This window comes from Lampetra fluviatilis, chromosome 40 (assembly GCF_964198595.1).
Source record: "Lampetra fluviatilis chromosome 40, kcLamFluv1.1, whole genome shotgun sequence".
NCBI lineage: Eukaryota > Metazoa > Chordata > Hyperoartia > Petromyzontiformes > Petromyzontidae > Lampetra > Lampetra fluviatilis.
The window spans coordinates 4,282,029-4,306,708 of NC_136314.1; the positions used below are offsets into that span (position 1 = coordinate 4,282,029).

Below are 24,680 nucleotides of genomic sequence, written 5' to 3' on the forward strand. Positions count from 1 at the left end.
GATATCCAGTTGCATGGGCTATTCTCTAACATGGGGCCGATGCACTGCTCTGCAGTAGTTTCGGACGGACATACATTAATCCAATTGCTTGAGAGTGAAGGCGCGGCAAAAAGATTACTGCCACTTTGTAAATCATCAGAGGAGATCTTAAGCATGGAAAAGTGTGGCCCCTGGCATGGGAACGTGGGATTCCACCACTGGCTCGTGGCTGCTGTTCAAGTAATCCGTAAGCTGCGTACACACGTGCCTCAATGTGAGTGTTTTGTCCCCCATAGGGAGAAGACGGAAGACCCGGATTAGTCGGTCCCAAAGGTTCCATGGTGAGAGCGTCTTACAACAGTTGGCACATGACCGGCGTTGTGGAGTAATTGTGTCGCTCCAATCGGATGCCAGTCGGACAAGCAACGATCAGCACGCTGGACTTGCAATCCTCACGGTGCTCGGCAGTTGAAACAGTGGAGGAAGTTTCTTAAAATACCCCCAACCGCCTCCTCCCGCTCTCCCCCCCGCACGCCTATCCACTCAGCAGGAGACATGGGCACAACCACAACTAGTCGATCGTAACTCCCACCTCCTCATTCAAGACGTCTGGCCATTGTGAAAGAGTAGGCCAAGTACTCTCTTAGAGTGGCTCCATAGAGCTTCTTCTGTTTGGGGGCTTTCCGCCACTTCACCGCCGCTTGCTCCCTCTGCCCAAAAATGTAACCAAATGAAACCACGTGCACAGCCAAGCAAACACACTGCACCACAAACCAGCCGTTGCTTTTATATTGCATCAGAAAAAATTGTAAGGCAGCACCGAAACGAATTCGGGGTGGGGGAAGTTGCGCGGTGGATCAAGCGCTGAGCGATGAACCCGGCCGTCTGGGTTCGATTCTCGGCCATTACTTACATTCGGTGGCGAGCGATTACCCAAATCTGTTCTTGGGGCACCCCCGTCGCTCCCTTCACCAACCCGCACTTACCAGCGTGGTGAAGTATGGTCTAACATCTCCCCTCCCACATAACCGAAATGGCATGGGGAGACCTTCATCCAGCGGTGGATTGACAACATTAATAATTTTACATTTGATACATTGTTATTGTTTATGTAAGTGGACCGGTAAGAGTCCTTTCTGAGGATGGTTTTAGTGGAACCCCAAGTCCGAAATTGAGAGGAAATGTTCATTGGTTGCTTGATTTAAAGCTGTGACCCCTGTCAGCACAGAGGCCTTGTGGTTGTGACCCTTAAAGTTGGTTAACTGCACGCATTATCATGCAAGCGATGTTTGTGTATTCCTCCAATGTCTAATGTGAGCAGATACGTGTCATTGTTCCGCAACCTTCCCACCACGTTCGTTTTGGTTCGTGTGAAACCACCTTTGTCAAAATCGGCAATTTTATTCTTTGCATTAGTTATTGATATTTTCGTCCAAAGGCCATGACAGAAAAATACACATAGACCCAAGGGCACTCAGCTTCCGGGTGGCCAGCATCAGCATGATCTTTGGGCACAATGTCAATCAGCGGAGAACAAAACCTCAGTCCCAGATCTGCCCCTAACAGATCCCATCACCCACATCGGCCCTCTGGGAGTACATCATTTTAACAGCGTACTCTGGACCGGTCTCGACATTCAGGGTCTCATTAACAGGGTCAGGCTCCCTTGAACCAATGTTGGCGAACCGCCAGCATTGGGTCAACATTTGTATAGGGCAGGACCATCACTCGGAGATATGGGTTCTAGTTTGACACCAAACTATATAATACATTGGATACGTAATAAAATAAAAAACAAATTACGTGTAGAGGAGGATATTTTAAGCAGGCATTGATTATTGATTTAGTTAATTGTATTTTCCACAATGATGTCGTGTTGTGTAACATTTAGTTGAGCGTGGAAGCAGCCACATGCGTGGTCTCTGCCATACAGAGGCCTGCTCTGTCAGGGATAACTATCGTCGGTGTGACGAGCACATTTGCCACTATTTCAAAATTTTTTTTTATTTTACCAGGTAAGGCCCACTGAGCTAAGTAGCTCTTTTTCAGAAGCGACCTGGCCACAGTTGAAGGCTAAACGAAGCGGCTTATCATCGTGTGGAAATGTACATCAGCCAAATCATCGAAACGCACGCTTCCAAAGCCGTCAATAATCGTGACGACAACGCAATTTATTGCGCGCACGAATATTTCACAGATAACAATAAGTGACCGCGACTCTGAAGCATAAATAAGGACAGCCGTCAATGGGTCATGAAACACATTTAGATGGCTGGCAACATAAATTGTTTTTAAAAAAATGTTTTTTAAATGGTGACGCTGGCTTGCATTGGCTGTTGTGCACAATCCATAAATATGCTAAATTCCTGTTGATATGCAAATTCCTTTGTCAAGGCTCCCTCCTCCTCTAACCCAGCTTAAATATACACTGCCAAGCTTGGTGGTGTTCATTCAGACGCTGTCTTTCCGACAGCCCTGTTCTTCACCTGAGGACGGCTGCTTGCGTTGTGGCCAAAACGTCGTGAGAATTGAATTTTTTTATGTTTTATTTTTATTATTTTATTATTTCCCTTCTACGTGACTTTACCGAAAGAACCAAGAAGATGAAAAATGAACGACGCGGAGATCTCGCTGCTATGCTCGACAATGACGAAGAACCATTGCCTGAAGCATCGCGTATTTGTCATCCGTATTTCTTTTCTATTCCCTCTTCGGGGGTTACGCCTTGAGACGAGTTTCACGTCACAATGAATGTCACTGTTTCTTGTCCCAACGCAGGGTCTCCCTGGTCTCTCGGGAGACATTGGAACGAAGGTATGTTGTTGCCGATTCGCTGTGTGGTGGCAGTAGATGTGTTCCAAAAAAAATAAGGGGGGGGGGGCACGCAAAGCGAAAGCGCGCAGGGCAGCTGCGTGCCGCGAGGAGCTCGCTCAGGACACAGACTTCGAGTCGTCCCACGTCCAACCGCATAGCCGCGTGTACTGGAGAAACCCCACTGAACGACCACCCCTGTTAACGATGGGCCTCCATAGAGCCAAATGTGTAGTGTATAGTGTAGTGTAGTCTATAGTAGTGTCGTGTATAGCAGTGTCTTGTATAGCAGTGTAGTGTATAGTGTAGTGTATAGCAGAGGTGTGGACTCGAGTCATGTGACTTGGACTCGAGTCAGACTCGAGTCATGAATTTGATGACTTGCGACTCGACTTGGACTTGCATAACAATGACTTTGTCCCACCTATGAGATGTGGACTCGAGTCATGTGACTTGGACTCGAGTCAGACTCGAGTCATGAATTTGATGACTTGCGACTCGACTTGGACTTGCATAACAATGACTTTGTCCCACCTATGGTGTATAGTAGTGTAGTCTATAGCAGTGTAGTGCCTCCATAGAGCCCAATATGTAGTCTATAGTAGTGTAGTCTATAATAGTGTCGTGTATAGCACTGTAGTTTATAGTAGTGTAGTGTATAGCAATGTCAATGTAGTGTATAGTGTAGTCTATAGTAGTGTAGTGTATAGTCGTGTAGTGTTTAGTAGTGTAGTGTATAGTAGCATGCGTAGTGTAGTGTATAGTGTAGTCTATTGTAGTGTCGTTTATAGCAGTGTAGTGTATAGCAATGTCAATGTAGTGTATAGTGTAGTATATAGTGTAGTGTAGAACCCCTCTTAACGACCACCTCTGTTCACGACTCATCACTTTACAACGAACCTCCATAGAGCCAAATCTGTAGTCTTTAGTAGTGTAGTGTATAGTGTAGTCTATAGTGTAGTGTATAGTAGTGTAGTGTATAGTGTAGTGTATAGTAGTGTAGTGCCACCATAGAGCCCAATGTGTAGTCTATAGTGTAGTGTATAGTAGTGTAGTGTACAGTGTAGTGTATAGTAGTAAAGCCTATAGTAGTGTAGTGTATAGCAGTGTAGTGCCTCCATAGAGCCCAATGTGTTCGCTTACCGACCTTTCCCCTGTTAAAGATGGGCTGTTGTAGGTACAGTAAATATTAATTCATGCATCGATTAACCGTGTTTATTTTAATATTGTGTGTTTATAATGTTAGTATATTTATGTATTAATATCCATAGTTTAAATATTATAAAATACGTTCTTTGGGTGAAAAAGGTTCATTTCGATGCTATTAGAACGAACGAAGCCTTTAACGTGTATTTCCTATGCTCGCTTAACAACCAAATCACTTAACGGCCGGTTTTGTGGAACCAATTTGCCGTCGTGACAGGTGAGCTGTATATACTGTGCACAGAACGAGGGAACCCCGAGTAATCTTTTAAGTTATGCGTCTTTGTAAATAAGGTATTTTGTTGATAGTCATATATATTTTTACCATCCTTTTTTCATCAACCAATATGAATGAAATCACAAAAGTATGGACGCAACGTAGGAAATCACACAATCCTCCGTTTAGCGACTGTTGGCTACGTGTGGCGTGAAAGAAGTTCAGCATGCGTACATAATGTTCCTACTTTTTTCGTTTTCCTGGCAGCAAGATCAAAAAATATAAATGTGTGTGTGTGTGTACCTCCTTCATTGTTTCCATCACGGGTGACCAAACCCATGCTCTAAGCCATGCGAGCCCAGTGCCTTGACACGTCCATTATGTGGCGTCGTGCTACATTAGCCTCTCTGTCGCGTGGCGCTATTTGGAACACAAATGGGCCATTGTCACAGCCAATATCAATTCATGCAGAAGTGGCGGGGGGGGGGGAGTTTTTTGTTGACGATTTTAATTTTTCTATTCCAGTGCCGGTAATTGAAGTATTCTCTTTTTCTCTCTCCACTTTTCATTCGATGATTTCACTTCGCTTCGAGCAAAGGTGACCGGCATTTGTTTTTGTCTAGCGTAAACAATAATAGCATCAGCTCGCCATCGCCGAACGCCTGCTAACAAAACGTATCTCTCGAACGAACGGCAAATGGCGTTTGTGTCGAAATGGGGAGCAAACGGCCTTTGTGCGGTTTCATGAAAAATACCTTGCCCAATGGGAATGTTCTTATCGTTGGAAAACGTGTCCATGCATTTAAATAAAAACAAGTTTAATATTATTACTATTTAGTTTACTCTTGGAATGTCTCAGCAAAGTCCCAAGGCTTCATCTCAAGAGAGTCCTTCTTTGGTGTTGTTTGGCCGATTTCTCAAAAATTATAATGTAAGCACATTTTTAAACAACAACATTAAAAATAAGCACAATATATAGCGCGCGCATGTGCCACGGGTCGGACGCAATTTTCCATCGAAAACTCACGAGGCACGGATCCAAAGCTCAAAGCTCCTCGTACACCAAACTAAATGGATGAGATCCTGGTCTGGTGAGGGCTGAAGAGGTGAGGGGCATGATGTTTTTCTGTGATTTTACCCAGATCGGTAACTTGCCGAGGAATTCTAAAAGTGTGGACAGTGACGCCGGCACACGTGGCCTGCTGTCTTTCTGAGCGATGCCACACGGGATCTTGGACGTCTGCTGTGAAGCAGACTTGCGCACAGTATTTATGGTCGAAACACCCGTAGTATTGACCAGGGTGGCCGCTGGGTTCGAAACGGCGAACGTCTCTGCAACCGGCGGCGCGCGTTCTAATGTTTGGCCGTGCGAACGTTCGGCCGTTTTACTAACGCGCATCGAGAGAAGTTTCATTTTTGTTTAAATTTGTCATCATTCTCTTTCAGGGTGACTCTGGAAGTCCTGGGACTAAAGGTGACAAGGTACGGATTTTTTAAAACTGATTTTTCCATCTTTTACTTTACTTATCACCAACTGTGTAAACCAGAGGTATCTCTGTGATATCCACTTGCTTGGGGCCGTTACTTCCAGGGATCACAAGGGATTGTTTGTCGCAGGTTATGACACCGATATCACAATCTGATAACGTTGCGGACAAAGAAAATGTATTGAATACTCATCAATTATATTTCCTGTTCGTTCGCCCCGTGATTATTGTTGTGCAGGGAAACTCAGTGGGTGTTGAAGGACTGCCCGGAGCGAGAGGCAACAAAGGAGAGCCAGTGAGCACGACCATCACCGACACCCACAACCTACAAAAACAAAGACCCCCCATATAGCCTTAACAGACTGTTGGGGCAAGCGCTGTTAGCGAGCACCTATGAAGGCCGGCAACGGCACACGAGGGGGTGGGTGGCCAGCATCACACCTTTGTCTCCCCAGTGGCAATATTTAAGCACCACACCAGGTATTTATTTGAGGCTGAGTCAACCTAGGGGAGGCCCAAGACCGGTTCAGATAATCATCACTGGTGTTGGCCATGACCAGAATTCGAACCCGGGTCGCCAGGTTTGTAGCGCAGCGCGCTAACCCACACACACACAGACACACTCTCTTTAAATCGGCGATTTTTAATCTTTTCTGGGGGAATGCACACATTGGCATGAATACCGTGCAGGATACATTTTGAAAGTGGCAACGGTGAAAATCAGCATCACGTTGTGTTGATGACATGAAATAAGTGCCTTGCTAACACTGCACGTACTCGAAGCATGAACGATCTTAGTAATAATTGGCTTTTAGGAGTTTGATGGGGTAGAGGCGATTGGGAGGCCGCTATACCAAACAGGCTGAGAACCGCTGCCCTAAATACTTATCTCCTGGAGGACTCGTCATAAGTGGCAGCCAGGATCTACCCACTGCAACGTGCCCTTGCGTATCTGTGCGTGTGTCAATCGCAATGTGTGTGTGAACGCAGGGTGAACGTGGCTTCAAGGGGCTGGATGGAGAGATGGGATTGAAAGGTGACTCTGGGATGCCAGGGCAGAAGGTAAACGTGGAGCCAGAATCGGAATCCGAATTTGTATTTATTTATACTGGCTGGTTTAACGACACATTTATATTTACGCGACCAAGCTCATAATCCTCGATTATGGATGTTCAACTAACTATCAAGCTCTTTTTCACAGATATCCTGTAGGGGCAGACACTTGGGGTCAGGACTTGAGGATCGGGATTTTTAGTTATCGGACACCTAACTACCACGGCATCTTAACGCGCTTTTCGTACAACACAAAACACGAATCGCAGAAATACACAATTTTGGTGAGCGTGGTGAGCGTGGTGAGCGTGGTGAGCGTGGCGAGCGTGGTGAGCGTGGTGAGCGTGGTGAGAGTGGTGAGCGTGGGGAGCGTGGCGAGCGTGGGGAGCGTGGAGAGCGTGGCGAGCGTGGTGAGTGGACTGAGTGTGGTGAGTGTGGTGAGCGTGGTGAGTGTGGTGAGCGTGGTGAGAGTGGTGAGCGTGGTGAGCGTGGTCAGTGTGGTGAGAGTGGTGAGTGTGGTGAGTGTGGTGAGCGTGGTCAGCGTGGTGAGAGTGGTGAGTGTGGTGAGCGTGGTGAGTGTGGTGACAGTGGTGATCGTGGTGAGCGTGGCGAGCGTGGTGAGCATGGTGAGCGTGGTGAGAGTGGTGAGTGTGGTGAGCGTGGTGAGCGTGGCGATCGTGGTGAGCGTCAGTGCAGACCGATCGTTTTGGACTGTCCCTTGTGTGTGCACTCTGTTACCGCCAACCCTCTCAGAAATGCCGTCTCCACCTCCATCAAGAAGTAACAGAAAGGGGCTGAAGTATAAAACCCTGAGTCTGTGAGACAAATCCAAAGTTTAGGATAGAATGTATGCAGGGTGTGTGTCGATGCGTATGCGGTGTGAAAAGTTTTGCAAACTAATTGTGATTATTTTTCTAATTGGGGCAGGAGGCACTGGGGAGTACCGTTGGACATAATTTGGAATATTGGATAATCCGGCAAGGCCACAGCCCCATGTGTCGAATTAACAAGGTTTTTGCTGTGCAGTAATTACATTGTGAGTGTAATTCTGGCGCACATGGCCTCCTAGTCTTTTTTTGTGTAATGTCGCGGGATCTTTAATGTCTGCTGTAAGCTAAACCGTCTTTATTTGTTTGATGCACCAGAAGTATTCGTTTTAGTTGGCTTGTATCCATGCCTGTCGGCCACATTTCATCAAATTTATTCCCATGGCGACCTAAGAAAATAGGACCACAATGCAGTTCTTCGATGAAATGCTGATGGGTTATTTTTTTGCATAACGCATTAATGCGTATTACCCACGTGTGCGTGCTGTCTAAAACTCACGCCTACCACCAGCACCGCATGTGGAGCCCCTCTCTGACTCCTGCTAAATCTGAATTCGTAACTCATCACTGCCATCTCACCCCCCCTACCCTTCTGTCTATCTCTGTCTTTATTGCTACACCTTTACAGGGTGACAAAGGGGAACTGGGTCTACAGGGGTCAGTGGGAATTGCCGGACCTAGGGGCCCACTGGGAGAGAAGGTGAGAGCTGCCTACTTTGTATTCCCGTCGGGTGGCTGGAGCAGCCCTCTGCATAGAGAACGTCCGACCGTGTCCGTCCATTGCTCGCCGAGCCCCATTAGCTTCCATTACACACACAAAGTGCCTGCCACAAAATGAACCACGATACCTTGCTGAGCTCGTCTAGGAGCTTAAACCATCGCGCGAACTCCGGTGATTTTCGCAGTGGCGGCTTTTGGCAAACCATTGAACAAAGGCACTTTGAGATGCGCTTCTGCGGCCGTCTGGAACGCACTTCCGTTAGATATTAGTAAGCCACCAGAGCTATGTACTTTTAAATCTCGATTTGAAACGAATTACTTTAGAACCCAAACCCTTATTATGAATAATATTCGTCGCGAAAGCCTACGTGTTAAACTACATTAGAATTGCTTTTTGTTTGTTGTCCTTCCGCCACACCTCCCATTATTGGCTACGTGCAGCGCGAAAGACATTCAACGTACTGCTTAGTCATCCACTCCGCATTACTCTGATGTGCGGTCACACAGCCCCCACGTAATGATTCATGAGAACGGCCAGTTGAAGTGAACTCCAGGAGAATTGACTGATGATGAACTTTGCGAGTTGGGCTCGAGACAGATATGACCGGAGCAAAAGTCGCGGAGACGTTTCGCGAAGCAAATGGAGACGTTTGTAGGACGACCGCAGTCGTGTTTGTTCGGAATAAAATGATGAAATTTAAGAAGCAAGTGAGAGCAGGTGCTTTTGTGAAACGCAATTTTATGATAAAAAATAAGTGCCAGAAGAAGAATCAAGTGTTCAGTGAGCGGGCATTGCCCGCGATGGTGTGTGGTCTAAAAAGCATGTTCATGAACAAAAGCCATGGTGCAAAATGTGACAAGTGTGCCAAGAAGCGTGCGGAGATACGCGCCTTGAATTACATCGACAGAGGAGCGCACTGGATCAGGGAGCAACCAACGAATATGCACGTCCAAAATGGAGGGTTTTTTGGGTTAGATAGCGTAAATATAAATGTGTCGTTAATCCCGCCACCACCCGACGCAGCCAATTAGTAAGGTTTTTCACGTAAACAAAACATTGCAATTCGTCAATAGTGCAGCACATCGGTGTGTTGGAGAGTAAACCCACAAATCGTAAACGCGACAAACCTTACTCATTGGCTGTGTCGGGTGGTGGCAGGTTTGACGTCACATTTTTATTAACGCAATATAACCCACAAAACCTCTTACGGATAAAACTGGTCGCGAAAGGCTACGTGTTGAACTGATTGCGTACGTTTGTTGAACTTCTTTTGCATCGTACGTTGCCAACCGTGCTCATCGGAGGTGCGGGTGGAAGGGCAACATACTAAACAGTCAATATGGTTAAGAGACGTCACATTGACTGATGGGACAGTGAAGTGAGCTTGGGCTGGATTCGTCGTCCGCTCCGAGGGATAACAGCCAATGGATGAGACTGGGAACAGAATGGCAGAGGTCCCGTGGTTTACAAGAGGCTTGAGCTGGTTGAGAGAGAGAGAGATATGGAATGGCTGAGACGGGGAAAACTTTAATTTTACACCACCGGTTAAAATCCACCAAGGGTATTGTAGAAACGTGTTTTGTAAGAATGTGAGTTGTTCTTTTTTTGTCCACTTCTCATTTATTTCAGGGTGAGCCGGGTGAAGTGGGCCTTCCAGGAGACCCGGTAAGAATGTAATATATAAATATATATAACCCTATTCTCCAGAATATATGAAGCTCCGGAAAAAGTTGTCGATAACGCTATGCAAATCTGGTCGCGCGCCAATCAGGTTATCAGAGGCACACTCAACTTTCGCTTTGAAATAAATGTTGAAAGAGTGCATCTTCTAATCTGGAGAAGAAATAATAATTTCTGTGTGACATGACCATCAATTTAGATGTGACGTTGGCGGATCACTCAAAAGATGGAAACACGATGTGTGCTCGCCTCCCACAAATTAATGGCTTTAGGAGTGAGTGCAGGGAGTAGATTTGTGACTGGCTACCGTGTGAAATGGAATTACACTGTTAGCATCTAGAAATTGTCAGTTATCTCCTGTAACTCGGATTTATTCTCACACAGCATGAATATACAATTTGAAATTGGCCCAACAGCTTTGAGTCTTGAGACTAGGTATGGCTTTCCATGATGCTGCTGCTGGAGGTGCTGATGCTGACGATACCGAATATGAAGCTGCTGCTGCTGCTGCTGCAGTGGATGCTGTTTATAACGATGATCATGTCGATAGGTTCAAAGAAAATAAGAACAAATAACACAAAAACTACGATGATCGCTTGTGTTGCGATCGAAACGTCGTAGTTTTTTGTTATTTTTTTGTTATTTTCTTTCAACCTATCTACGTGACTTAACCGATAGACGCAGGAATATGAATTCCTGCAGTCACGAAAGCTCTAAGTCAAGATGATGGTAATTATGTTGGCAACAATGCGTAGAAATATTAACAATTAATCAATTAAATAGATTCATACACTGACAATGCACGCATAGAAATGTGCGTGTAAGAATAAACTTGTTTTATTTAATTCGTTTCTACTTTCTTTTTGATAATACCACTATGGATTACATAGACTCGTACCCCTGTAGCTTCTATAGATTCACACAGCACTATAGCTATCCACATCACTATAGAATAAAACATGCACCACAATGGCAAATGTTAATTAACCAATGGAATAATGCCTTCGAATCGTGACAATTCATGAAATTGTGGGGGAGATTAATTGGTGCACTGGTAACGATGCCACTGATTCAACCGCAATTACAATTTGCATTTATATAGCATCTAAATGCAACAGCATCTCAAGATGCTAATGATGGTGATACCATGATAATCAATGAATATTTCCTCTCCCATTCTTTAACTTGGCCAATCCTCCCTCCGGCATTGATAAAGCAGAGCACCACTTTGCTGGCGAAGTCAACGGTGATTGTGCTATGGATAAACTCGCCCCCGACGTAGCAATGTCGAATTTCCACCAACTGACACCAGCTGAGATCATCACCACCTCCCGTGGTCATCTGAACAGCGAATCGCCGTCACTTTGATGCTAACCGCACGGTGGAGTGAGTCCACTGCGCCATTGAACCCAGCCACTCGATTTCATTTTCCAGCGACGGCTGACATCAGTGGCGAGTGATATGCGAGCGAATTTTGGGTACCACCCGCCCACCCCCCCACCCCTCCCCCCTGATCCTCTTCCAAAACGTCTGGCCAGAGTGGAAGAGTAGGCCAAAAAAATACTCTCTAGAGGGAGCTCCCTAAACAGTGGAGTGTTAGGCATGGCACGTGTGAAGCAATCGCAGGACCTGGCAGAGGGAAGGAAGCGATGGCGAGGCACGGTGACTTCAACGCCACTGGCCGTGATGATCTCCCGGTTTTGACCTTGTGGGGTACCCTTCCGCCAGCAGTGGAGTGAGCAAGCAATTGCAGGGCTGCCCCTGGACCTGTTTTTATTCGTAGTTTTTCGCGAAGGGTGCGGTGCCAGGCGGGCGTGGAGCAGCAGGCCTAGATGCTCCCCTTCAGCGGGGCTCGCGAGACAGCAGTGACGTGAGCGGGCACTTGCGGGGCTGCCCCTTTGACCTCTTTACTTCCTCAGGGAGAGGACGGGAAGTACGGCATCAACGGAACGAAAGGGGACAAGGGGGAGCGAGGCTTCCGTGGCCCAAAGGGCGACGTGGTGAGTACGCGCGAGGCTCGTCGGCGAGGTGCCGGAGGCGCGTTGCGACAAAGAAGCCCTGGCACTTGGTGACAGCAACTCGGGTGGTTTTCGGAGTGTGGGGCGCCGTGGGTGCGCGTGTGTGTGCGCGTTTTTGCGTGTGCGTGTGTGCATGTGTGCGTGCGTGTGCGTGCGTGCGCGCGCCCCCAGCGGGTGCGATAACCTCGGCCGCTCCCGTTCAGGATGCCGCAGGAGAACTGGCGACCCCAAGAGAAAGACCTAAATCCACATGGTGGGATGCCTCCCATTAGAATTATTTTTGGAGGATATGTCAATCGTGTAACAAGGGAAGGAACTAACGATATTGAAAACTCATTTCTTAATTAGTTTAGTTTGTTGTCCTCCCTCCCCCCACACCTCCAATTAGCACGGTTGGCGACGTATAGTGCAAAAGAAGTTCAATGTCCGTACATGCAACATAGCAACAGCTGTGCTGATGAGACTTCTGACAGCAGACCTTGGTGGTCGGGCATCGACACGTGCAGCAATTACGGGATCTGGCAGAAGGAAGGAAGCGATGGCGATGCTCGGTGACATCGACGCCACCAGCTGTGATCTGCCGGTTATGCCAGGGTACCCTTGCCGCCGCTGGATGAGACCAGTATCTCAAGGACAAGCTCCTGTACGTGAATTCGCTCTGGCTTCGACGTGACGGCTGCACGCTCTGTGTCGCTTGTCTCTTCCTAGGGCCTCATGGGCGTGAAGGGGAAATGTGGCGATGATGGAGTTAAAGGCGACAAGGTTAGTATTGGGCGAAGGCTCCTCAATGCATCGTAGCTGTTTTTCGTCATCTTTAGGAATCTTCAGCACGGCATTATGGGGAATATTTTACGCGCCCCCTAAATAGATCATTCCCTTATTGTCATAATTTGAAAAGTCATAATCGAGACTGGGTTGTGCCCCTTGCGAATGGCAGCAAATACTTAGAAAGCCAGTCCTGAGCCAGAAATTCCCCATTCTTATGGCAGGGAATATAACATCCTTATGACAACCGCCATTGTTTTCTCATGATGTGGTACCTATTTAATGAATTTGCAAAAAAATATTATGGTGATGATGATGATTTTGTTATTGATGAAGGTGATCAAGATACTTTTCATGATGCTGATGGTGATCATGCTGATGAATATTATAACTGATACCTACCAGACGATGAGACACACCCCACAACTTAAACATTTTAAAAAGTGCGTCTTATAATCCATAGATAACGGTGAGAGCTGAAACTAAAAAAAAACATACAACTTTCAACCGAATAGTATAAAATCAGTGACCACATTTTTTCTTATCAATATAAAAAAAATGTACATTATAATCGAACACTGCCATGAAAGTAAGTAATTAGTAAATAGGCTACGTTTTGGGCAGTGGCTCTACTTCATGGCAGAGGGCAATTTCCAAACACGTTGCCTATTGCGTACTTGCACATTTAACCCCGATGAAAGTCAGGAGAGCGGAATGGAGTCCAAAAGAACTCAATAAACCCCTTGTTGTGAAAGACCCAGCGCAGAACATCTCTGTGGGGTCGATCTTCCACGAAGTTCGTCGTCCACCCTAAATCGCATCCACTGCACAAACCATGGCAGATGCGGACACCCGATGTGCAAATGGAAAATAAAATTTAAAAAAACTCTCCAGTCGTGTGCGACTTGTGGTCATCCAGAACAGAGACCGGAAAGGCGTGTGACGACGCGATTCCCCGATCCCCGAATGCGAAGGAGACGTCACGGCGTCGCTGCACTACGCTGCTCCTTAGGCAGTTGTTTGGGTTGACCACCTGAATGCGAAGTTGTCGCTGTTGCTTTGCAGCGACATCAGCAGCCGTCCGACAAGAAGAATGAGACTTAATTACACGGAGGTGGTGTTATTGACGAAGGGGTTGAGTTTTGTTCACTGTGACTGTGCACCACTGCCATAACGCAGCGGCATCGCCGAATGATTTGTTGACATTACCAATTTGAAAGGCGCTTCATAAAACTGAGTATATTATTATCGTTAATTAACAGTGCACCTCGGGGAATTCCATTTTCTAAATGGCTCTGTATTTTTTTAAAGAACGCAAACCGTCTGTTAACAACTCCAAACACTTGTGAACAACGCTGCCTCAGTAGAAATATAAGTGTATAAAATTAGTGAGGTTTTGGGCTTTTATGTGCATAGCACATTAAACAAACCCTCCTCTGTTGGTCTTGAACGAACTCTGTTTTGTTCTCCTAGGGCAACTCGGGCCTTCCTGGGAGGATGGGACTCCCTGGACCACGTGCCGACAGGGTATGACCGTTTTGTGAAATCTCCTGAATTAAATGTCGAGTGTTTTTGTTGGCCTGGTGACTCGGGGGTTTCATAATGGCGTGTCGAAGCACCACTCAGAAATGCCGGAACCATTGAGATGCTGGGTTTGAATCCGGCGTTGAGCCGCGCATGATTAAACCGGCGTCTCGAGTGCGGCGAGATGATGGTCTCAACTCACAGCGATCAATGACTGCACAATTTTTTTTTTTATTTTGTCTCCATAACTTTTTGTTAATGAAATTTGTCCTTGAGATAGTAGATTTGTAAATATATTGGATGAGTGACTTCGGCAAAGCAACTATATTATGCAAAGCATGAAGCAGCCCCCTCCTCTCTTGGGTGATGTAAGCCCATCGGTACGAGGTAGGTGGACCGGCATTTCGACCTTACCCTGGTCAGAAGGTAAACGTGTATTAGACTTATCGGATTATTGCAGTGGAGTGAATGAGTCTAAGTGGAGCGTGAAGGCACACGCCTTTTGGCGCTGCGGGAGAGGTGCCTAATTGTCGTTCGTATGAACGAGTTGATTACATTTATATTCCTTTATTCATTCATTTGTTTGTGTTGTGTTTTTCGGAAAGGGGGAATCGGGAATCCCTGGAGCTTCTGGACAGCCCGGGTTGGAAGGATTGCCGGGAGCGAAGGTAAAAATTCTGTTTTAAATTCTACAAGACGCGATTCTAGTATCTAGCGAAATCAAATACCGTATTTTACAGTATGTTTGGCCAAACAAGGTGACCGACCGAATATCAATTTTTTATGTTTATTTTAACAGGACTAAGAATAATACGAATATGATAATACGTAAGAAAGAAACATTATGGCTTACGGATCATCTCCGCCAAGACCCTTGGTTTGACTCCAGGTTTTAGCCACCGGTGATTGAACCAGGTTCTCAAAGTTGATGTTTTCAGTCTGGCCACTAATGACTCCACAAAAAAAATATCTAATTATTATTGTTGTTTTGTTCCAACTTAATTTGCTTTCATCCCAACTCAACAACAATTTCAGTTTGACGAACAACAGTTTGCAGATAATTAAAAGGCATGACCCTCATGTGAATAATCAGCATTTGGTTTTAAGCAAGCAAACTCTGGACTAATTTCAACATTGCATGCCCACTCCACAACACAGGGTGATGCACTGCTCGCTGCGGATTTCCAAATTAAATTTCCTTCACCTCATGACCTAACAGCACAATTGGAATATTATTTTCTAAAGCCAAAATAAAAATGCTGTAAAAAATTTAACACGAAGCATTTGGGTACTAGTTTTGGGTTACCTTCACCTATTCCCGAAGACGATATCTCAAATCCTCCTAAATGTACTTGCTTTTCCTTTCTGCCTTCCAGGGAGACCGCGGCCGCGACGGGGCACAAGGGTCGCAGGGCGATCGTGGAGAAAAGGGCGACCGTGTAAATATCCTTTGTCCTGTAAAATGACCAAATACAATATTCATGGTTAACAATAATAACGACAACATCAACAGAACTTTCTTCTGCCGAGGTTTTCGTGGAGTGAAATGTCGAACACCTACGTTTGGTGCAACCCGAAAACACGTGGGCGAGCTCGTCCTATCTTGCATAGATTTATAAAGCACCTCGCCTCAAGGTGTTTTAGAATAATTATAGCATTGTACATTAGCTGACAGTGGTTGACATTAAAGAGTGGCGTTATTCACAGTGTTGGCGTGGCTATGGTGACAGTGAGGCGAACGGGGGGGGGGGGAGTGGTTAAGGAGAGGTTGGGGCAGTGATGGGGGTTGGGGTAGTTATGGGGGTTGGGATAGTGATAGGGGTTGGGGTAGTGATAGGGGTAGTCATGGGGGTGGGGGTAGTGATAGGGGTTGGGGTGGTGATGGGGGTTGGGGTAGTGATAAGGGTTGTTATAGGCCTGGTCGTACATGGAGGACAGGGGCAGTGAGTAGCACTCAGAGAAAAGGAAGATCGGGACGTTTCGGAAAGCATCCTCCTTCAGGAAAGACTGAGATTTACAGAAATTGAGTGATTTGCCCAGTTTAGAGTCCACTGCAGGATCCATCTACTTGTGGGTGAGGGCCTCCTCGTGCCGCATGGATCACAGGAGTTATTTGACCATACTTCACCATGCTGGTCGGTGCCTGCTGATGAACGTTGGGAGCATAGAAGTGCAGTACAGCAACGGGCTTGGCTTATCACATTATCCCCGCTGCCCCACATGGTAACCAGTGGTTATACAGAGGCCACATGTCCAGGCGTGTAAGGTGCTGTGTTTATGCTCGCATATGCTATGTGGGGAGCAGTAGTGTAGTGGTTAGCGTGCTGCGCTACGAACCCGATGACCCGAGTTCGATTCCCGCTCACGGCTAACACCGGTGACGATTATCCGAACCGATCCTGGGCCTCCCCTAAGTCGACTCAGCCTCAAATGAGTACCTGGTGCGGTGTGTAAACGTCGTCACTCGGGAGACAAAGGCGGCCGGGCATGGTGCTGGCCACCCACCCCCTCGTGTGCCTTGCCGGCCTTCATAGTTGCTCACTAACAGCACTTAATCCCAACATTCTGAAGGCTATGCTGGGGGATCTTTGTCTTAGTTTTGTATGTTATATTGTTTCTGATCGCCAGGGTATCATCGGCATGTCTGGGGCACCTGGGCCAAAGGGTTCGGAGGGACAAACTGGCCCATCTGGCCCTCCTGGGCCTCCTGGGCTCCGTGGCCTTGAAGGCATTCAAGGCCAGAAGGTAATAAGCCCCAACGCACAGTGACATCATCATCAGCAGCAGCAAGTCATTTCTTTCCATAATCTTATCCCAATCGTACAGTCGGCGCTATGTCATGAGATAATAATGGCAGTAGTTAAAAATGTAGGTTTTTGTGGACAATGCAATAATTTTTGGTTCGGCTGCGTGGCGGTAGTTTAGTGCCCACCACCCAACAAGATTGTCACATTTCCAAACATGTTCTTTTTTCACAGTGGGCCAGGGTGTTGAATAAATTTTTAAAAGTCATGCTCCTCGCTGGTGACGTAAGAACTTTCCTGATTAGATTTACCACCAAACCACCAGTTCAAGGCCCACTGAGCTATGGAGCTATTTTTCAGAAGCGACCTGGCCACACATGATAGCTCAACGAAGTGGCTTATCACGTGGAAATGTATCACGACCAAATACTCTAAACACTTGTTTTTAAATGTGGAGGGGAAAATCCCGAGGACCCTGAGAAAAATCCACGCGACCACGGGTAGAATATGCAAACTCAAAATATATGGGCGTCAGGGTCGGGATCGAATCCACGAACTCGCGCATACCTGGCGAGGTAGTTAACATCTCGCCGCCAGCGATGCGACTACGTGTCTCTCAAACAGCGTTGAGCTTCTTCAGGTGGTGGACACCGAGTGAGGTTGCATCAGATGACTCTGCAGTAGCCGACTGGTAAAAGCACTGCGGGTATTTAGGAGTCAGCTAATGCAGAGCCAGCTGATGCACCTCACTCAATCTCTGACACATTGGTCGCGTATAAATGACATCTTTGTAAACGTGACAATCTTGTCGGGTTTGTGGAGGGATACATGACAAGAATCTTGGTGTGAAAGACTACTTTGGTGGCCGAACCCAAAACTTTAAACATATGGATATTAATAAGAATCATTTAGAATTTGCAGAGCACACAGTTTTCGTTCACTCCCAAAATCACAACTTTAACTCCAGTATTAATGAGGGCTTTTATGTTTCCTCAATTCCCACTCACAACTAACATCAGTTGGGAATATCTACATCGGTTCTGAACCTCCCCTAGCTCAACTCAGCCTTAAATGAGTGTCTGGTGCGGTGTGTAAACATCGACCGAGGTGGTGAGACGTGGTATTGGCCGCACCACCCCCTAGTGTGCCGTGCCGGCCTTCACAAGTGCTCGCTAAAAGCACTTGCCCCCAACCATATATCTGTCAATATGGGTGTTCTTTGTCTTTGTGTGTGTGTAGGGTGATCGGGGTCCGGCTGGACAGGGAATTAGTGGCCCTCGTGGTGTCCCTGGAGTTCCTGGTGAGAGGGGAGACCCTGTAAGTACAACATCTTACCACCACCGTCATCATCCTTGTCATCATGACTTCCATCATCATCATTGTCCTCATCAGCAGCAGTAGGAACAGTTAGAGCAATCGAGTCGAGATGTGGTGTAGCAATAAATAAGGGTCTCGACGGCAGATGAGATGAGCAAGGGACAATGTGAAAGATGTTGCAGGGGCTCAAGAGGGAGCTTCTACGGAGTTGAGAGATGTGGAAGGCGAACGGGAACTCTTGGTCAATGGCAACGCCAAGGTGTCTGACGCGTTTTACCAACTTGATGTCAGAATTTAGATATAGCAGCCACGAACCTGCGGCTTTAGCGAGAAGACTTGAGTTTTCTTTAAATTCTCGGGGAAATAAAAACAATTATTTGCAGCGCTTTGTAAATTCGTATCTGAATGAAGACCTCTCCATGCCATGTTGGTCGTTGGCGTTTTTTAACCGTACAATACTGCCCTTGCCAATGCCTTGAAATATCCTTAAAAAATCTGGACACAGTCCCCATTATCAGTGAGCTCCTCCGGCAAGCAAGGCTGCATTGCCTGGGTCTTGTAGCCTGCATTCCCCGCCAGGTAGAGGGGCTAAACAGGTGCGGCACAGGCCAGAATATAGATGGACTGATGTGTTATAGGAGGATTTGGAGCAGATTGGAATCGCCGATGACTGGTACCAGTGGTGTCCAGATCGGCTACTGTGTGGGAGGCTGGTAGTGGTAGGCAGAAAGGCGATACTGAAAATATTGGGTGGAATGCTAGGCGGCTAAAACACAGCAAGGTGGCACAGTGGGGAACACGCTTTTTGTACATCTGCCAGGCATCTCGATTAACGTACAGCACCTGGGTCTGTCTGTTGACCTCATGTCAGCGAGTCATTGACACTTCACGTGGCCTCAAAGTGCACTTAGCCTGGCACAAGCACAGCGGTGACGTCACCGCCGCTTAGTGGCGATCGCCAGCGTGGGTTAGCGACGAGGGTTCCAGGACCAGTTCAGATTTCCCCTCACCTCTCATATTTGGTTAGCCGTTGCAGGGAGTCAAACTCAGGTGCTCAGCTTTGTGTGCAAACTGCTGCACCACAGTATTAGAGTATTTGGCGTCTTTGCGTTTCCACATGATAAGGCCCCTTTGTTGAGCTTTCATTTGTGACTAAAGTCACTTGTGAAAAAGAGCTTAATAGCTCAAGGGGCCTAACCTGGTAAATAAAAAGTTGCGTAGTAATATTGCCTTATAAATCCAAGTCCATTTTGTGTTTTGTCACTCCGTCACTTCACTATTTTAACCCTGAGAATTGTGGCCGTTTGCAGGGAGATTTTGGAGTGGACGGCTCGAAGGGGGACAAGGGTGACGCTGGGCTAAACGTGAGTGCTCATGTCTGGGCTGCCAACTAGGATAGACCCAAGGCTTCAGGCCTAAAGCTTCATAATGTATCACGGTGATGAGATGTGTATCACGGTGGCGAGATGTAAACTACCTCGCCTGATATACGGGAGATCGTCGGTTCGATCCCGACCCTGATGCCTGCTGCATATTGGGAGTTTGCATGTTCTTCCAGTGGTTGCATGGATGTTTCTCCGGGTCCTCCGGTTTTTACCTCCACATTTAGAAGTGTGCATTTAGATTATTCGGCTGCTGTACATTTCCATATGATAAGACACTTCGTTGGGCTATCATTTGTGTCCAGGTCGCTTCTGAAAAAGAGCTATATATTGCTCAGTGGGTCTTACCTGTTAAAATACAAATATAGTTCAATGAAGTTAGCTATGTTCATTTTTCTCCAAGTCCTCTGGGTTTTCCCTCCACATTTAGAAACGTGCTTTTGGCTGATATAAATTTCCCACACAATGATAGGTCAGGTCGCTTCTGAAAAGGAGTTCAGTGGGGCCTTACCTGGTAAAAATAAGTAAAAAGTCACTTGGTGTAAGACTTTAATAATAAAAATAAAAATTCACATTTGAATCAATGTTAATGTGGGAGGTTCCGAGCCAATTTTGAAAATTCCACATTCCTGTGTGGGGGGGGGCAATTTGTCTCCCTCCGTATTCCAACCCTCTGCTGACTTCTCACCAAAAGTGTTACTCACTTTATGTGGACGCTGAAGGGAGGACGATGGGCTGAGTCAACCTGATAATAAATAAATGATCAGTTTAACACGTAGGCTTTTGCAACCAATGTAATTCATAATAAAGGATTTTTATTTTAAATGTGTCGTTAACCCCCCACCACCCGACACCGCCAATAAGTAAGGTTTGTCACGTAAACACAATCGTGCCAATTAGTAAACCCACAGAACCCACAACACACCGGTGGGCTGATGAATGACTAAATGCTATTGACCTCGTCCACAGACTCGAGACTTGTCCAACATTCCACAGGTAGCCGTTGAGTAAACCGCGACTAAAAGTCTATCTTAAATTAGCACTGCCGGTGGTGACCTTTTCGTCTACGTGGGAGATATTTAATCAGCTAGACAATGAACGAACATTGACATTAATTTGACCTGTGTGACTACTCCCAGTGGTATTTGTTTATGAAACAAGGTGTCAAGTTTTCCCCCGGGTCGTAATTGTGAGGCACGCAAAGACGCACCAACTGGTTGAATGCAGCTACATTGCCAAGCTCGTGATTATGCATATACTACGTGCATTGAGTCGTGCGTGTGCCTGTGAATCAGTGGTTTACAATTTGTGCAAAATATTTTCAAATTTATATTCCAATATTACAGCTGTTCCGAGCGAATTCAATTAAATTGTGCAAACAATAGAGAGAGAGAGAGAATAAAAATATATTAACGATAAAAATTAGATGGCTAAAACTCAGACACAACAAAATCATAATTCTTGAATAGCATTGTGACCCGCGAGAAGGTTGGCAAGCTTATTGGACCGCCGTGCGGCTGACTCGTTGATGGCCTAGCAGCAGTGGTTCATCTGGCTTGGTGCCACGCTTGCCAACCTTCTCCGCAAACCAAACCCGGGACATGTCTCTCAGTCAGCACTCAGTCTTTTCCGAAAACTGTGCGGCAAAACAATACCGCCAGCAGATCTTGGTACAAATCAGTTCCTGATGCCACCCGAACGAAGATGCCGATTCCCTAGCAACTGTCCGGGTCCAACCCAGACAGGGGGAAACTCTACCCGGTGGCTCTGCGGTTAGGGCACTCAACTCGCCATGGAAAGGTCACAAGATCCAAATCCCGGCCTTGGGTCGACTCAGCTCAGCCAATCGTCTTCATCCATCCGCACCTCCGGTTAGCACGGTTGGCTACGTACGGTGCGAAAGAAGTTCAACGTACATGCAGGCATCATTCTTGCCTCTTGACTTGATCAAATGGGAGTTCCACCACTCTGGAGAAAGTCAACAGCGGTCATCCTTCATCGAGCCTGGCCATCGCTAAAAGAATGTGGAATTTCAACCGATGGCTTATGGCCACCAAAACTGACGCTCGTTCGACTCGTTTGTTGAACCAGGCCGATGTGTTTTCATGATTGCAAGGTAAAGTTAAAAGTGCAGCCCAGCTATATATTTTTTTTGCTCGCAGCACTGTTGGCAGAAGGGCCTCTGATTATTTGAGAGAGCTCCAGAGGCCAGCCTCGAAAGGATATTTGGCCTACTCTTTCACGCTGGCCAGGGATGTCTTGGAAGAGGTGGCCCCCACCACAAGCGACGTAACTTAAAAGCGAACACCACTGGGTGGACAGAGGCGGGAGGGGTGAGGTGGGCGGTTTTAAGAAACGTGTGCCATCGCTTAATCTGCCGCGCCGGGAGATTGAACCCGGCGACTTCTGGGTTACAAGTCCAGCATGCTGCTGACCGTCAATCCGGTGGAAGGTTGCTGTCTCGCAATAAGATGTTTATTTTGTGTGACGGTCCGCGTTGCGGGATGTCTTCCGCTCTGTCGCAGACGCGTGACCTTAAAATGTTAACCTCGCGTATTAAAGCGGAGCGCACACACACAGCCATGCAGATGAGAACGTGTCAAATGATGGTGAAGTGTTGCCCGAGGGTTGCACGGATGGATATCTTGATGGGTGTCATTTGCGAGCGGCTAAGCCGCAGAACTTTGAATTGACACCAGTCAAAGAAGCCAACAAAAGCCAGACCGACACGAGTGAGGCGGATATACATATCGACGATCCAGACATAGACAGGAAGATCGATTGGCGCACAGTCAGACGCCCAAAGAAGCCCCAACGTACAACAAACGAGACGGGCGGTGAAAACGAGACGGACGAGAGTGTACGAGGCAGGAAATCCGAACGCGGAATGCGTGCCGTAACGAGACGGCACTGACGGAATGGTAACACCGTCTCTGCGTGGGCTTGCTCGCTCGGGGTGGCGAACCTCACCGCACACCGATCCCGGAGGTTCCGAGTAACCCACGCCACCCGTGCCCCCCACCACTCCCCCACTCCCGTGGAGATGAGCACCATCCCAACGCCCGTTTGAGCAAGAGGATGGGATTTACGCTTTGAGCTGTGTTTCGTTTATAGATATTAAACCCACAGGAAAACAACAACAACAAAAACCCATTGTAACAACGACAGAGCAAAGGGGATTCATTTCGCCGACACGAGATGGGAAACGTAGGAGGAGGGCATGCGAACAAAGCCAAAATTGTACAAAACATTAAACCGTGACACCAGCTCCACCCGTTTTTTCAAGAATCCGGACAGCATTTGATAATAAATCCCTTGTCTCCTCTCTCTCTCTCTCTCTCGTCTCTCTTCTCCCAGGAATTGGCAATTCGAGATTTTATTCGCCAGGAGATGGGCAAGCATTGCGGTGAGTGTCGACAGACGCACGGAATTCATTTGCCCGCTCGCAAGACAGCAGAGGCGGCGGTGACCGTGGGTCTCAAGATGGGCGGCGATCGCATCGCGGGCGACCGTTTTTCGCTTTTTTTTTTAATGAAATCCCGTCGGCCCACCGCTGACGTTTATTTGTGAACCGTGCGCCGCTGCTGACGTCACTCTGTAATGAAACGGAGATGGGGGGGGAGGAGAAATTCTATCAGGAAATACTTCCCAAAGTCAATTCAGATTGGCCTCTTGTCCCCACCACGCGAAGGTGAAAACGCATTCTCTCAGAATCGCGATATTTATTTAGACCGGAGGAATCCGATGAGCTCTGAAGCCATTTTTTCACAGATGTCCAGTAGGGGCACCGGGTCAGAACGTTACAACAACAAACTGTATTCAAACACGACGGGAGTGAAAGGTATAGGAAAGGTAAACAAACCACTTACACAAAATATACAAATAGAACTAAACTATTTTTTATGTTACCAGGTAAAGCCCAGCAGAGCTTATTAGCTTATTTTTCAGAAGCGACCTGGCCACAAATGATAGCTCAACGAAGTGGCTTATTACGTGGAGATAGATCACATCAACATTATCTAAATGATCTCTGTGCCCTTCATGCGGTGTTTGTCGAACGGCAAATCAAATCAAAACGATTTGAGCTGGAATACGCCATGTTGGCTATGACCAAGCACGTTTAAAACGCCAAGTTCACCCGTAATCCCACCAAGCACTTGGTAAATGTTTGTAACCGGTTTGGAACATCGTCAGCGGCTGTTTCCACCGAGCAAAGTGGAATTTCCCACCGCCGGTTTCACGCATCGGCAACGGAGATGAGCGTTGCCCGACTCCCGTCTGAGGCGAGAGATACTCGGAGATTGCTTCAATTTAAATGTGATCAGCAAGAAACAATAAGCTCATTGCGTGAATACGGCCTTTTGATTCCCAGCATGCGAGCCTTCTCTCTCCGTGTCTCTGTCTGTGGCTTGTTCCGTCCGCGTGTGATTCCTCATCACTTTTATCGCACAAAGGCAGCAGCGCCTTTCCTGCTCAACCATAGATCTACGTTTTCATTGGAGTTGCTTTTTTATTTGTTCTCATATAGTAACCGTGCATCACACGACCTTCCCAAGGCTTGCTGCCTCGTCACTCGGTAGTGGAACCCAAGTTCACGTTTAATCCAATTGTGTACATATCGTCATCATCATGATCATAATCATCGTCAGTACTGGCCAATCCACTGCTGGATGAAGGCCTCCCCCAAGCCGTTGCTTACCATCCCACACAATCCTACGATGTCACAATCCCACATTGCATACCGTCTGATCTCATAGCTCCATCTTCTCCGTTGATGTCATCTCGGAGTTGACTCGGACCATCATGAACCCATCTGGCGTTGTCCTATGTTAGAGAATCTCCCCACTATGGAAATGTGGAATTTCCACCGCTGGCACGGGGCTATTGACAGGAGATGAGCGTGGCCCCAACGCTCATCTGAGTAACGAGTTCACTCTGACTCGTGGTCGCGA

The 24,680-nt window shown here is 47.0% G+C and overlaps 1 protein-coding gene across 1 annotated transcript in view; it reads left to right on the top strand.

Annotated features, from left to right (window-relative positions):
• Positions 1-24,680, top strand: part of LOC144946127 (uncharacterized) — a 55,045-nt gene that overhangs the window by 29,765 nt on the left and 600 nt on the right. Inside the window, exons 15-30 of the mRNA XM_078874891.1 lie at positions 276-320; positions 2,758-2,793; positions 5,657-5,692; positions 5,936-5,992; positions 6,688-6,759; positions 8,206-8,277; positions 9,928-9,963; positions 11,898-11,978; positions 12,705-12,758; positions 14,235-14,288; positions 14,891-14,953; positions 15,662-15,724; positions 16,914-17,030; positions 18,269-18,346; positions 19,657-19,710; positions 23,086-23,134. Coding sequence (XP_078731017.1) covers positions 276-320; positions 2,758-2,793; positions 5,657-5,692; positions 5,936-5,992; positions 6,688-6,759; positions 8,206-8,277; positions 9,928-9,963; positions 11,898-11,978; positions 12,705-12,758; positions 14,235-14,288; positions 14,891-14,953; positions 15,662-15,724; positions 16,914-17,030; positions 18,269-18,346; positions 19,657-19,710; positions 23,086-23,134 — 967 coding nt within the window. The remainder of the gene's footprint in view (positions 1-275; positions 321-2,757; positions 2,794-5,656; positions 5,693-5,935; positions 5,993-6,687; positions 6,760-8,205; positions 8,278-9,927; positions 9,964-11,897; positions 11,979-12,704; positions 12,759-14,234; positions 14,289-14,890; positions 14,954-15,661; positions 15,725-16,913; positions 17,031-18,268; positions 18,347-19,656; positions 19,711-23,085; positions 23,135-24,680) is intronic.